General features: G+C 47.8%; 1 protein-coding gene across 1 annotated transcript in view; it reads right to left on the bottom strand.

Annotated features, from left to right (window-relative positions):
- Positions 1-14,775, bottom strand: part of Tln2 (talin 2) — a 237,056-nt gene that overhangs the window by 95,006 nt on the left and 127,275 nt on the right. The window contains exons 26-30 of the mRNA XM_032911227.1: positions 13,839-13,941; positions 6,349-6,557; positions 5,110-5,229; positions 3,266-3,463; positions 2,138-2,277 (exon numbers count right to left, since the gene is read on the bottom strand). Of these exons, the coding sequence (XP_032767118.1) occupies positions 2,138-2,277; positions 3,266-3,463; positions 5,110-5,229; positions 6,349-6,557; positions 13,839-13,941 (770 nt within the window). The remainder of the gene's footprint in view (positions 1-2,137; positions 2,278-3,265; positions 3,464-5,109; positions 5,230-6,348; positions 6,558-13,838; positions 13,942-14,775) is intronic.

The raw sequence follows: 14,775 nt of genomic DNA on the forward strand, positions 1-14,775 counted from the left end.
GAAAAAAAAGCATCCTTTCAAGGTATGGGGACCAAACAGAACACACACCCACCCTGTCCCACCCCATTGTCAAGGCAGGGCATTTGTTTACCAGAGCAAATACAAGTGAAATACAGGCTGGAGCAGGCTGATGAGAGGATAATTTTGTAGTCGCCTGTGGCTCTGGCTACCATTTGCCACGAAATGTACCTGCTGCTCCAATAGTTCATACTGACTGTCACCTCGACAGGATCTCAGATTCACCCGGGAGACTGAGCGCGACGAGTGCCTGTAAGGGAGTTTCTGGAATTGGGTTAACAGAGGAGAGAAGCTGAAGCTGTGAGCTTCTGGGCACCAGCGTTCATTGATTGGCTTTCTGAGAGTAGAAGCAATGTGATCAGCTGCCTCACAGTCCCTCCACTGTGACTACCCTGCCATGACAGGCTGCATCCTCAAGCTGCAAGTCAAAAGAAGGCTAAGAACCATCAAAGGTAGCTGGAGCTCATGCCCCATTTCACAGGCAGCAAAGCTGGGGCAGGTTCAGCCGTCTGAACACCTGACCGAGCAGGTAAACTATTAAAGTGCCTTCAATTGGGATTCAGATTGTTGAACTCCAACAGCTTAAAGACAGCAACAACAACAAAACAAACAACAAATCAAATGCAAGCCAAGTGCGTGCCTTTGATCTTAAGAGTTGGGAGGCAGAGGGGAGCAGATCTCTGGGAGTTCTAGGTCAGCAGTCTACATAGAGTTCCTGCCCATCCACAGCTGCACAGAGAGACCCCGTCTCCGAATAGATAAATAATCAAATCAAAATGAATAAAAGTGCAGGCAGAACTGAAGCTTATCACCAAGTGCTCATTTTGAAAAGTTTCCCCTTATTCTGTGTTCCCCGAGTCACCTCTCAATTAGTGTCCCACTGCCCCCAGCAGTGCTACACACAATATGACATGAAACACTGCTGAGGATACATGCAACAGCACAGACTCACAACAGAGCCTTTGTCTGAAGTATGGTAAAATGAATGTGAGGCCGCTTGAGTGGGATGGCCCTGGCTATCACTGAAGCCCAGTGCCCTGCAAATCGGCAGTCAATCCCACCTCCTGAGCTCAAGTGTCACAGTGGTGGCTATGGAGCAGAAACCATATTAGATCCCTGAAGAGAGTGCAACTGGAGGGAAGGGTGCTAAAATCACTCCAAACTTGGCTTCATGTTTTAAGTGAGTTCAAAACCAGTGTATGCCCATTGCCACCCCGCTGGCCCTCAACAAGAGTGCCCCCTGCAAGTGATGGATGGGATGTGTAAAATCTAGTCCAACACAGATGCCAGCATGTCGTGTACACCCAGTGTCTACAAAATGGCTTGAGCACTGCTGGTAAATATTTCCCAGCGTCGACTTTAGTGAGCATGTACTTCTTTCAAATTCTGAACAAGATAATATTGCTTTGAACAACCCAATTAGGGGCTGGAGAAATGGCTCAGTGGTTCAAAAGCTTGCTGAGAGAGGATGAGGACCAGTATTCAGATTCTTAGGACCTAAGTAAAGTGCCCAACTATAATTTTAGCCTTGGCAGAGGGAGACGGGGGCTCCTCAGAGCAAGCTGGCTAGTCCTATTGGCAAACTCTGGGTTTGACTAAGAGGGCCTGCCTCCGTAAATTGGCAAACTCTGGGTTTGACTAAGAGAGCCTGCCTCTGTAAGTAAGATGGAAGATGGAAAGAGCATGTTCAAGGACGACTCCCAGCATTGACGTCAGATCTTCATATGTGAATACACACCTAATGCATATACATGCATATACGTGTATATATACACACACACACACACACACACACACACACACACACCCCATATTATACACAAACACGAAAATGGAAAAAAAATCTGCCTTAAACCATCCTGTTTACAAGTCAGTGCAGCCTAAGTAAGAACTGAAGAGTCCATCTGGGAAGATGGAAGACATTCTTACTGGGCCAAAGACACGGGAATGAGTTAACTTTACAAAATGCCAGAATTTCTATCAACTTACTCTTCCTCAGACAACAAGGCTGGCAGCAGTTCTTTGCTCAGTGAGAAACTGGTAGGATATGCTGGGCACACCCTTCAACTACAACAGAATCATTTACACATCCACAAGGCACACCTTATCCTGCTCTTACCTTGCAGCTGCAGCCAAAAGATTTTTTGCGTTGGGAGCTCCAGGATCTACAGAGAGAGACTTGGCAGCTAACAGTAGCTTGCTGGACGCCATAGAGATGTTCTTCAGGTTCCCGATCACTTGCATCTGGTCTTCTTTCGTCTGCAGAGTCAAAAGGAAACAGAGTCAGTTGGGACGGACCATGGTTTCCCAAGAAGCCTTCGGGGAGCTAGGAGCAACTCCCCAGATGGAGACATAGACTACACCAGGACAGTCAGTCTGCAGATGTGTGACTAGCATCCACTCATCCTCAAACAGCTGTTTGGAGATGCATGTGGCAGAGAAAGAAATGCATGTCCACGTGGGTCAGTCAGGAGTCTTGCTTTTCTTGCTATATGGGAGTGTTAAGGGGCTGGGAGGAGGAGAACAACTGAACTGCACTGGCACACAGACCGGACAGTGATTCGAGCATCTTGCTCAACAATGCTGGAGTTGTCAAACATCTTGTACGTCCCAGCCTGGCACAAAGGACAGGCTCTGTGTAGATATTCAGAGCTGACAGCATCCCAGAAGTATCGGACTGTGGAAGGACATACTTCTCACCCAGCTTGCTAACTGACAAATTACCTTTTGTAGGAAATGTAACAACAACAAAGAAAATTAAAAATTAAAAACAAACAAACAAAAAAACCCTCACCAAACTACCAAAAAACCAGTCCTGCAACAGGATGCCAGACCAGTCCTGTCTCCTAGTTAGAAAAGAGTAGCTCATCTCTCTATCTGAATGAGGTCATTTTTAATCATTTGAAAGTACCAGATGTAATTCATTCAAGTCGAGTTCACTAAACCACAAGTACACATGCATGTGTGTGTTCGTGTTCATATATTAACCTACCTCATTTCTGATAAAAACTCTCCCCGCTCCCAACCTCCCCCAACCCTGGTAAAGGATATAGGCTTTGCTGGTGGACCGTGGGAAAACGTCACCATCATAGCTGGGCATACCAAGCCTGTGAGGTCACAGAATTTCCAAGGCAGTCAAGGAAGGTGCCGCACTTGTTTACAGGATCCTGTTCCCCATGCCCTCAGCTGGACGGCCTATCGGAATGCGGAGGCTCAGGTGAGCGGCACAAACCGCCTTCCCACCCACCTGTGCCTGGCCAGCCATCTCAATGCCTGCATCCAGGAACTCGTCAAAGTCATCACTGAACTTCCCAGAAGCGGCCGCCAGCTCTCCACTCTGCCCCCTTGTGGCGTGGACGACTTCCCCGGCAGACTGGTTCAGATCAGCAGCAGCCTGGTTCAGCTCACTCTGGGCTTCCTGGAAAGGCTTTGTGCTTGGAGGGAGCTGTGAGGACAAAGGGCACATGCCATGGGAAGCTTTACCTTGCGTAAAGGGGCAGAGGCGGGTACTGTGAAGGAACAGTGACTGCCCAGGGCTGTGCTTCTGAGGCACTCAACTTAGATGGCAGGTCCAAAAGAAACAAATGCTATCTGTGGTGCCTATTACACACCAAAGCCATGCTGGCTTCCAGGCTCTCTCAGAATAACAAATACTCATGGCTCTCCCTAGCTCTTTACCCCACCCCTTACCCTAGACTTCTCCAGCTCACAACCACACCCTCCCCATCCCTATATAACCCTGCCACTTCAGCTATGCACTCTCCAGGTCCCCTGCCCCCTCCCTCATAACCTCCCTCCCTCCCTCTCTGCATCCGTTGCCCTCATTCTCTTCATCATCCTCCCTCCCTCCCCATCTCCCTCCTCTCATGGCCGGGTCAAATCTGCTGGCCATGTTCAGTGTACTACTTTCCTTTCCAGCTCTGGACTCTTCAGATGCCTGTTTATAATTTCCCTCATATCTACAAGAAAAGCCTTCCCCTCAACCATACCTTGGAATGGCCATGTCATCAGTTCATACAAATGGCTCTGCACAATGTGAGACCATGTTATGCTGTACCTTCCACACAGGATTCAAGTATCTCAGCTCTGGGGTCCAGTCTCCACCCTATTTTGTGTCTCTCATGATGGAAACTCTTAGTTTAAGCTTTTTAGAACTAAGAGGTAGATGATGGCAAACTTCAAATTGCGTTCTTTTTAACAAATGACCACCAATTTTGTTTTATTAGTGGTCCTTGTAAATAATTTTAAAAGCCCCATACGCCCAGCACAGTGTCATTCATAGAATTACAGTCATCAAGGTTGCAGATGTTACTAAGAGTCCACATATGCTGCTGGACACTTGTAACCAGAAGAAGCAGATAGACTAAACTTCCTTCAGTGTGGGACAGGAAAGGGCCGGCCCCAAGGCAAAAAACCTTCAAAATCCCAGCTTTCTTAGTCAGTCTTAATCAGTCTTGAACACATGTCCCTCTGCCCTTGAACTGCCTGTCACCATCTGTCATGCCCTAAGAAAGAGCTAGAAGATTAAATCCTCTTGTCTGTCCCACTCAGACTCAAGAGCAAGCATGTACTCAAAGGGAGTCAAGGTTCAAAGCTCCGCCATAGGGGCCAGGGAGATAGTTCAGTTGCTAGAGAAATTACCTTACAAGCATGAAGACTGGAGTTCAATTCCCCCCAAACCCATACAAAATCTGGGTGTGGTGGTCTGCACATGTCACCCTGGTGATGGGAAGCTCACTGAGCAACCAGCCTCACCTACCTGACCAAGTTACAGACCACTGAGAGATCTTGCCTCAAAGGAAGCATGGATGGTACCCAGGGAATGACATCTGAAGCTGCCCTGGGGCCTCCAGAGGTTTGAGTGCACACATATGCATGCATGTACCTGAATATACATGTCATACCAGCATAAAATCCTCCCCAACAAGTCCTCACTCAGGAACTTTGCTGACCAGAAAGGAAATAAAAAATGGTAGAAAACCAAGACTCCTAAGGGAAAAGGCTAGATGCCCAGAGACTTGAAGGAAGAAAGTCATAATCTCTCCTTGGGGAAAAGACACCAGGTACCCCCTTCCCAGACAAGGACCTCACCGAATCTACAAGTAGCTTCTTGCTGGACTCCCCGATGCTCTTCAAGGCAACATCCACATCCTTCTGACCAGGGAGGCAATTCACGCAGTTATTCAGTGAGTGGGACACAGCTTTGGCCACCTGCACACACATCCACAGAGGGAGGGAAACACCTTAAGAAAGCTATTTCTGGAGCAAATGCCTTTGCACATTTGTTGAGAAAGAGCAGAGAGAATATGCAGAGCTGACACTGAAGTGGGAACTACTCACTGGCATCCACCCGACCCTGTAAACTAAATCAAATCGCCTTGGCCAGGCCTCTGGTCTCTGCTACCTGGTGCTGGGTTACTACATGCTGTACATGCTCTCTGCTCCCCAGGGCCAGGAGGAGCCGCTCTCTAGAACCCAAACACAGAATTCTCTAACATGAGACCAGGTCCCAGATCACAGGCACCTTCTGTTCCATGAAAGGGAAATACCTTCCTTTTCTAGAGTTCTGCCAAGGTCTCCAAGGCTGACTATGGAGCAGAGCCAAACTGTAATTGGTTCTTCCCAGTGAACCTCTGGTGCTGACACACCCCAAGACCCCACTTCCACAACAGGCAAAGAGGGTGCTCTAGTACCTCCTGCCAATCTGAAGATGTCCTCAGTGCAGCCTTGTCCTCATATGCCCTGACATATGAATACTGACACGGCTCCCTGCTTGCGGGCCCTGGTCATCTCAGTTAAAAGGGAAGCTGGGGGCAGGGGTTGGCAGTAACATTCTATTTAGTCTAAGAATCTAAAACATCTTCCCGGTGCCAGGTCAGGAACACTGCCCAGATTGTCCCTAGCCAGTTGGTTCCACTGGGCAGTTGAAGAGTGATCTGGAGAGGTTAGGGGAGTCTTTTCAGAACTTCTGGATAACTGGACCCGCATTTTATCTACCTCACCATGCAGACTAGGAAGAGGAGATTACGGAAACAGACACAAGCCCTGAGCAAGTGTGCTATGCCTAGAGTCCCAAGGCAGTCAGAGTTCAAAGCCTCCACGTCATTTGTTGACTATGAATTAAGTAGATGCCACATTAATGTGGGAAATATGAGGTAAGGCATAACAACGAGCGCCAAGTATGGTCAGTCTTGTTACCACACGCACTTTAGACAGATCCGAAAATACCTTCTGAATCCTAAGCATTCATGCCAGGAAAATACGTCCACAAAGCGGGTAGCTGACCTGTACACAACCCGGGTGACCATGATTCCCAGTTCCCAGGCTCACCTGGGCTAATCTCTGCTGACTTTCCGTATCTCCAGGTGCGATTAAGGCCTGCTTAGCTTCTTGGATGAGCATGGCAGAGCCCTCCATCACATCCCGAGCAGAATCTAACATGGCATGAGCGGCCTCAGGGTCATTTGTAGATGCAGCCACTCCCCGGGCAGCCTGGGCCAGTGTTTTCAGAGCTTGAGCTGTTTCTCTAGCTGCCACGCCTGGGGAGAAAAGTCTGTTAGAGTTCCGATTGGATTCCATCAGCAGTTACGTTTTGCCTTGGTAATAACATTGGGGTCCAGAGTAAGTTTTGATAAATGAGAATTGCCATGTTTCTCAATAAAGCGGCCCGCACCCTTGTGTCCAATCAAGAGACGCCACAATACATAAAATGCCCCATACTCCAACTGCCCTTGCTTCTACTGCCTCACGTGTCCCTAGATCTAAACAACAGACCACAGACGGAGCCCTATACCTGGGTGGCTGGTGCACAGGTTGTGGGAAGTTAAAATAACACGCTTAGCTTCGCCAGGGCATACACTATACATACCAAGAGTGAGCAGTTTGGTGAATTGGCATGGATAGCTACATCCACCATTACAGTGTCCTTCACCAACAACACTCCTCACACTGGAGGTAACTAATCTCATATGTGACCTTAGACTAGCTTAGGAGGACCATGCAACATGCATTTACTTGTATATGTTTTCTTTCTCTGATTGTCACGGTTGTGAGTTCAAGCAGTGCCCTTATGTGTAACTATTTCTTTTTCCTCCTGTCTGATCTTACATCAACGTCCTAACATTTGCATATCTGTTCCTCTGCTGGCGGGCAGGTAAGTTGTTTTGTGTTTGGCATAAAACTCCCAAGAAAAGAAAGGTTTTGTACACGTGTTCAGATGAACACACGGAATCACATATCTTGAACAGAACCTAGGACTTGAATGGTTGAGTCACCGAGGGCTAATGTAGCTTTAGAAAACAGTACACAACAGGTTCTAGGACGGCTTTACCACCACACTCCCCCATGGGCAATCTGGAGGAGATGCAGTTTTCAGCACCTTAACTAGTGGGTACCGTTGGAGTCTGATTTCAGTGGGTCTGTACTTGCAACCTCAATTGTATTTTAATCTCTGTACCCTTCGGGAGCAACCAACAAGTTTTTGTTGTTGTTGCTATGACAATAGCCTGACAAGAAGTAAGTAGGAAAAAGGGGGTTCACTTGGCATATAATTCCAGGTTGTAGGACCTCAGGACAGGAACCCAGCCCATCACATCTACAGTTGAGATAGAATCCAGGCGCTCCTCACTTGTGTTTGCCTTTCCCTTACACTGTTCAGAACCCCTGCCTAGGGAATGAGACGGCCGAGAGTTTGCTAATGGATGTTAGAGGGCCCAGCAATCAGGATCTCCCTACCCCCCATCACAGCCATGGGCCAATCTGGACTAGAGAACTCCTTACCTAGACTCTCTTCCTATGGGGCTCAGAGGTGGTTCAGTAGTTAACCCTTGTCGCTCTTGCAGAGGACCAGAGTTTGGTTCCTAGCACCCACATGATGGCTCATAGCCGTTGAAAATCCAGTTCCAGGGGATCTGGTACCCTCTCCTGACCTCTGAGAGCACCAGGCATGTACATGGTGCATATATACATTAAAAAAAAAAAACAAAAAACTTAATTCCCTCTAAAGATTCCCTTCCCAGACAATTTTAGGCTGTGTCAAGTTGACAGCTAAAACTAATCCGTATGGTAATGATGTTGAGAAAACTTAAGAAATACGTTTAATGGCTGTTGGATAGCCTCTTGTGAAACATCTATCTTTAAATCCATTTTGATGCAGATGACCAGTCCTCCGCTGGTTCAGTATCACCTCATCAGAATAAACACAATCTGATTCCCCCAGTCCTACGGAGACTGGAGGAACTTTCTCATAGGAACCAAGGAACCTGATCTTCCCTGGAGCTTCTCTCAAGAAATGGTTTCCCATAAGGCCTAGCAACAACAGCGTCTAACCACAAGACTCTTCCTAGGCAGTACTGGAGCTGGATCTGAGGTTGCTAGCTTCCTGCCACACGCTCTTGGGGACAGTCAAGTGCGAAGGCCTTTTGTTGGAACACAGACTCTGTGCATGGAAATTACTCTTCAGTCTGGAGTACGGTTTTCTACAGAGTCATCACAAACACAGCCAGCGGTCTTCCCTGTGGTAACCACGAGGCTCCATAATGAGAAAAGCCCCAGATCCCCCCAAAACAGTCATCCCTGCAGCCACAGACTCACTAATCTATGACTAGTCTGCATGTCAGCTGGAATGAAATGCTGTAATCTAACCATGCAGATCACAGCACTGCCGATCTACTGACTGTCAGGCAGCCTGGAAAGGATGGATGTTACAGTCAGCATTTCTCTCTCTCTCTCTCTCTCTCTCTCTCTCTCTGTGTGATGTAAGCTGTGTGTGAGGTGTATGTGTGTCTGTGTGTGATAGGTGTGTGATGTATTTGTGCATGTGTGTGTTATGGGTGTGGTGTTTGATATATGTGTGTGTGATGTCAGGTTTGTATGTGATGGTGTGTGAGATGGGTGTATGTTTATGTGTTTGTGATGGTGCATGTCTGTGCTTGTGCTCGATCTGTGTGTGTGTGTGTGTGTGTGTGTGTGTGTGTGTGTGTGTGTGTGTGTATAGGCATTAGAGAAGCCCAGAAGTGAAAAGACAAAGGTAAATAAAGCTAAGGATTAGAAGAGAAACATTTTCTTTCAGCTTTTGGCTCCAGGTTGAAGGATGTCATCGCTCAGAAGAACTCCAGATGTGGTGAGGCCCTCATCCCCTGTCCTCCCTGCCAAGTGTCTGTATGTCTAGACCGCTGTCTCTCTCACAGGCCACAGCTTCCCACAAGCCTCAGGAGTAGCTGAGAGTCTCCGACTGACTAGTGGAGGTTCTACTAGGCTGTGATTTTTCAGACATCACCTATTGCCTTCTCATTTATTATCTGGACTCTTAAATCCACATCTATTCAAATTCTGTAAGAATCAAAGCAACACAACATTCATAATATACAATTAGGAAATATTTGTTTATGTAAAGCTACTGAATGGGAAATTCATTATAGATTAAGAGGATATAAATTTTGAAGTAATATTTACCTATTTTGTGTGAACGTGCAGGTGTAGGTATGGGTGTGTGTGTGTATGTGTGTGCATAGACGTGTCATCTGACGTGCATGTGGAGGGCACAGAGCAACTTGTCGGAATCAGTTTTCTTCTACTTCCATGTAGCTTCCAGGAATTGAACTCAGGTCAGCAGGCTTGGCAGCAAGCATCGTTACCTGCTGAGCCATCCTACCTATTGGCCCTTAAGATGATTTTTGAAAGGCAGAAACTGGAAAGCCAAGCTCTAAAAAGCCCTAAGCCTGTCCTGCCCATGGATCTTCTGGTGAGGACTCACTGTGAAACCAAGGCACAAGAAAGGATCCTGTTTGGAGGAATTAGGTCCAGACAGAAAAAGTTATATCATCAAAAGGATTCACAAAGCCACCAGGAGGCTGGAGAGCCCACTGAATATCTAAGGCTCAATATGACTACATTTACAGCCATGTTTTCAGTGGGAATCAACATAGGGTCACGTGACTCAAAGTCAGCAATGTCCTTTCCTCCCCTTCACTACCCCCATGATATTGCATTTACAGTCAAGAGTACATTAAGATTTGTAACCCACGAGGGGCAAACTGTACAGCACACATCTGTTCTAATAACTGCAATCCTCGGAGAGCACAGATCGCTTTCATATCTGAATCTTCAATTATACTTGGGAGCAGGGTTTCAGGACAAAAAGCGACAGCGAACGCATCAGCATACTTCATAATTGTTGTTTTCAAGAGAGGGGCTCATGAGCGAGCCTTGAGCTGATCCTCCTGCCTCCAGGTTTGTGCTACCACACCCAGCTCTTAGAATGTTTGTTATTTTCAGAATTCATACATAACACATGTCAAGCCATTGCTAGGCCACAATTACAAGGCTTCAAGATGAATTTTGGAAGGATGCAAAGAGTTTATTTGTTTTGAAGTTCTTGCAAAAAATTGTATATAGCTGTGTTAAATGGTTTAGAAATGTATTTAGACTATTTCGCTTGCCAAACAAAACCCACTTGCATTCAGGTACAGCCTACTGGGAGTTAATGTGTAGTCCCTGAACATTTCACAGGCGTGAAGCATGTGGGGAGGGAGCCTAGGCTTAGAGAGATTTTTGTCTACCCCTGTTCTTTCTTTCCTTGCTTTCCACACCCTCCAGCTATGCTGAAATCACCTCCAACCAAGTGATTAGGGCCCTCTTATCCTCGAAGCCAGTGGAGGCATCTTTACTGCCCCGTATGACTCTCTGGGCAGCAACTCTGTCTCCAGAAGCATGCTCTCCCTTGGTCTCCCCTCTCTACCTATGGGTATGGGTCCCGTTTCTATCTTTCACCAGTTAACTCTTCTCACTCAGCCACTCGCTCCAGGCCAACTCTCCCAGAGTTAAGGTTTCAATCAATTTCCATGACCCAAGTAATAACTACAAAACCTGTCCTTCCAGTAAAGCCCCCTCTCCCGAGAGCTGGAGAGCACGCTGCCCATCACATCTCTATGTGCACACCCACCTGTCCATTGGCAGTTAGAACCAATCTTGTGATCTCACCCTAGCAACTCACAGAACTCTTTATTCATCTGTCAGCTCTAAGAATTCTCCATGTTTTCCTCCTCATTTCTATCCCTGGCAACATTCTAACCAACCACCAAGCAGGGTCAGGCTTGCCCCTTTAATCTATCTCCTTGTATACACTATCCTCATACTCTAGATCCATGTGTTAAAGACTTGGTCCCCAAGGCGATCTGGTTAGCATTAAGTCACAGTGCCTAATGGGAGAGTTTCAGGACAATGGAAAAACACTCTTGGGGGCAGTTATGGAATATTCCCTCCCTGTCTTCCTTCTCATTCCCTTTTGCTTCCTGGCCATGAGGTATGTGGTTTTGTTTGAGTATATGCTCCTGACATCATATGCTATGTCACCACATACTCAAATAATTAAGGACTAGAGCCACCATGAGCCAAAATTAACTTTCTCCATAGAAGTTAATTACCTCAGGTATTTTGTAATAGTGACATGAAGCTGACTAATTATCACAGATGATTACCACCTCTCATCTAGAGGAATTTAACCCCATGGGTGCTGGTCTCCCTGCTCTCAGTTGTTTTTCTCCATTCAGAGAAGAAGGGTCACACACAGGGCACTGTAATCTGTCTCCACACCTAAAACCTTCCAATAGTTTCACATGGCTCTTGGGGAAACTCAAAGCTGCTCATGAGGCCCCTTGTTGTCCTTGAGGCCCCTTGTATCGGTGACTTGGCTCAGCCTTCCAGCTGTGACTCCTCCTCTTGCCTTTTACCAGAACCTTCTCAGTTCCTCGAGTCAGCCTTCTCTGTTACCTTGGAGACCCCCTGCCACACAGCACCCATGTCAACACCACCCTCTAAATGCCTTCCAGAGCTGGATAGCTTGTGAGCTAGGCTGTTTTTCAAGAGCCAAGGAGGCTGCCTGCCATCCTGCATGCTGGCAGTGCCAGGTGATGTAACTCCCAGGGCTCGAGAGCAGTCTCCCTCCTCAAAGCACACATTTCACCATACGCCAAATCTGCCAAACTTCTGGGATCACGTAGGAGTTTCTGAGAATGTAAACTTCTCCTTCTAGTTTGTAAGAATTCATACCTACACTTCCCTTTCTCCTGGAGCCCCTCCTAAGTGGTCTTCAACACCCTGGTCTTGTCTGGAAAACTTCCCTTAGTTTTGATTAGAAAAGAATTACATATTCTTATTACTATGTTATACTGACTTCGATTTCCTGTTTTGTTCTTTTAGTATTCAAGTAATGAGAAAGTGCATTTTTGATTTTGCTTGGAGGAATGACAGATTAACTCATCCAAACCCACCCTTGCACAGAGAAATAACTGGAAAACATATGGTTGAAGTCAGCTGACAGGAAGGCATCCAGGTAGAGAGGACCGAGAGCTGGGAAGAATGAAAAGCAGAAAGAGAGGAGACCAAGGCTCAGGGCAGCTTCTTCCCTTAAGGTGGCCTTTAATTTATAACAGCTGCAAGAGAAGGAAGAGGGGAAGGGAGGGGAGGGAGGAAGAGAAAGGAGGGGGGAGAGAGGGGGAGAGAGAAAGAGAGAGGGAGGAAGAAGGGGAAAGAGAAAGAGGGAGCAGGGAGAGAGAAAGGGAGAGGAGAGAAAGATGGAGAGAGACAGAGGAAGAGGGGGGGGGGAGGAGGAAGAGAGAGAGAGAGTAGAGACTTGGGGGAGAGAAGAGCAGAGAGGGAGAGAAAACCTCCCCAGAGCCTACAGTATAAGGGGCTATACTGTGTTCTGAGCCACAGCCCTGCTGCACCCTGAAGCCTTACACTGCCGCACCTACACACTAAAGGCTACACTCTGAAAGGTGATCAGACAGCACTGCCCAGCCGCAGCCTGTTTTCACCTCTTATTAGTCACACAGACTCTTACTCACACAGATTCCTAATTAAGAACACTTCTGTCTTTCAGAAATAAACAGCTGACACCGAAAAACCTCAGGTCTCCCCACTGCCCCGAGGACACAACTCGCTGCCTCCTCCCTTTCTGCCCTCCTTCCTTCCACCCCGGACAGCCTTGAGTTCTCACCCAGCTGAGGGTGGATGGCGCATGCAGCCACCTCTCCCTTCCCCTGCGGCCGTCTTCCACCTCGGACAGCCTTGAGCTCTCACCCAGCTGAGGGTGGATGGCGCATGCAGCCACCTCTCCCTTCCCCTGCGGCCGTCTTCCATCTTGGACAGCCTTGAGCTCTCATCCAGCTGAGGGTGGATGGCGCATGCAGCCACCTCTCCCTTCCCCTGCGGCCGTCTGATTCTGCTGACATTCTGACTCTAGATTTTACACTTTGACAGGATTTCAGGAGCCGGAGATAGCCCTAAAGTGTACAGTTATGGCCCCCTTGCAGTCTTAATAAGGGGTCTACATATAGTTTGAGAGTCATTTTATTACACTGCATGCTTAATCAGGTTAATATCTGTCAGGCTGGCAGATCTAGATCCGCTAAGCCAAGGAGGCAGATCTTTACGCCTGTGTGGGAGGGAGTTTAGAGTTAGGTTAAGCAAGGTGAGAAGTTTGGCTGTCAGTCTTCAATAGCTGGTCATCAATAGGCTGGGGTTCTGGACTCAATCAATAGGAGGAAACAAGCAGCCCGGCAGCCTCACGTTCCTACCAACATCACTCCCGGGCCACGATGTAGACTATGAGTCAAAATCCAACCCTTCTCTACTGAACTGCACACGTCAGGTAATTTGTCAAGGTTCTAAGAAATGTATCAACCATGCTGGGGAAGGGCCCGGTAACAGTGCTGTGGTGAGTGCTTGCAGGATGCACTGTGACGCTGGGGGGAGAGAGGCCAGACCAGGGGGTGTGCGTCCCAGTCCCAGGCACCGTAAAGGCTGAGGGAGGGTCCTACCTGTGTAGTGCTCATTGCCTTGAGCAGCGCAGGTGAGGAGCTGCGCCATGGAGGAGCCCACTCCCTTAGAGGTGCTTCCCAGGTCCTGAGCGCACTTTTCTAGCTGTAAGAAAAATCCAAAGAAGGCAGGACTTAGGAAAGAAACATTCCCCGAGGGGTTAGAGCGTGACACAGAACGATGACGCACATCAGAACCAGAACCTAACCGAGCTCTTCCCCATCGGAGTCGGTCTGCCTGAGTGAGGCAGGTGCAGGCCCCACCCCTGAAAGTGCCTGGCAGGGAGGCCTTCGCAAGCTAACGCAGTTCCTTAACAGGCTGTAGCTGTGAGCACTGCACCTTGAGAAAGTCCAAAGGAACTCATTCGTGGGCAGTAATGATGCCTTGGCGGGAGGCAGGCACACTGCCCACTGCACCGTCCTCCTGACGGGTGGGGACAGTAACACAGGCCAGTCTAGTCACTGTCCTTCCAGGAGTTCAAACTGAAAGGCACGCAAGAAAAATGGAGGTTTGGAGTGGCAATGAGACTACACAGGAAGGCAGAGGGCGTGCATCTCATGAAGAGCATGCCTGCTTGCTGTGTCGACCAAATAAGAAACAAAACTGGTACAGGCCTAGGGTAGATAATTAATTATTATAGGCAGACACTGTTTAGAGGAGATTGCTAGGCGTATGGTGATGACAACTTTCCCAATGAAGGCCATTCCTTCATGAAAACAGAGTCTGGTCCACCACAGCCAATGGCACAGTATGCAACCCCAAACCCCCTCTCTCTCTCTCTCTCTCTCTCTCTCTCTCTCTCTCTCTCTCTCTCTCACACACACACACACACACACAAAGACAAAAACAAGTAAAAATTACAATGGGCTTCTTTTTTGCATTCTGCTTGACCCATTATTTGATGTAACTGTACAATGCACACTATACTGGTCCTTCCCA

This window comes from Rattus rattus, chromosome 8, assembly GCF_011064425.1.
Source record: "Rattus rattus isolate New Zealand chromosome 8, Rrattus_CSIRO_v1, whole genome shotgun sequence".
Lineage (NCBI taxonomy): Eukaryota > Metazoa > Chordata > Mammalia > Rodentia > Muridae > Rattus > Rattus rattus.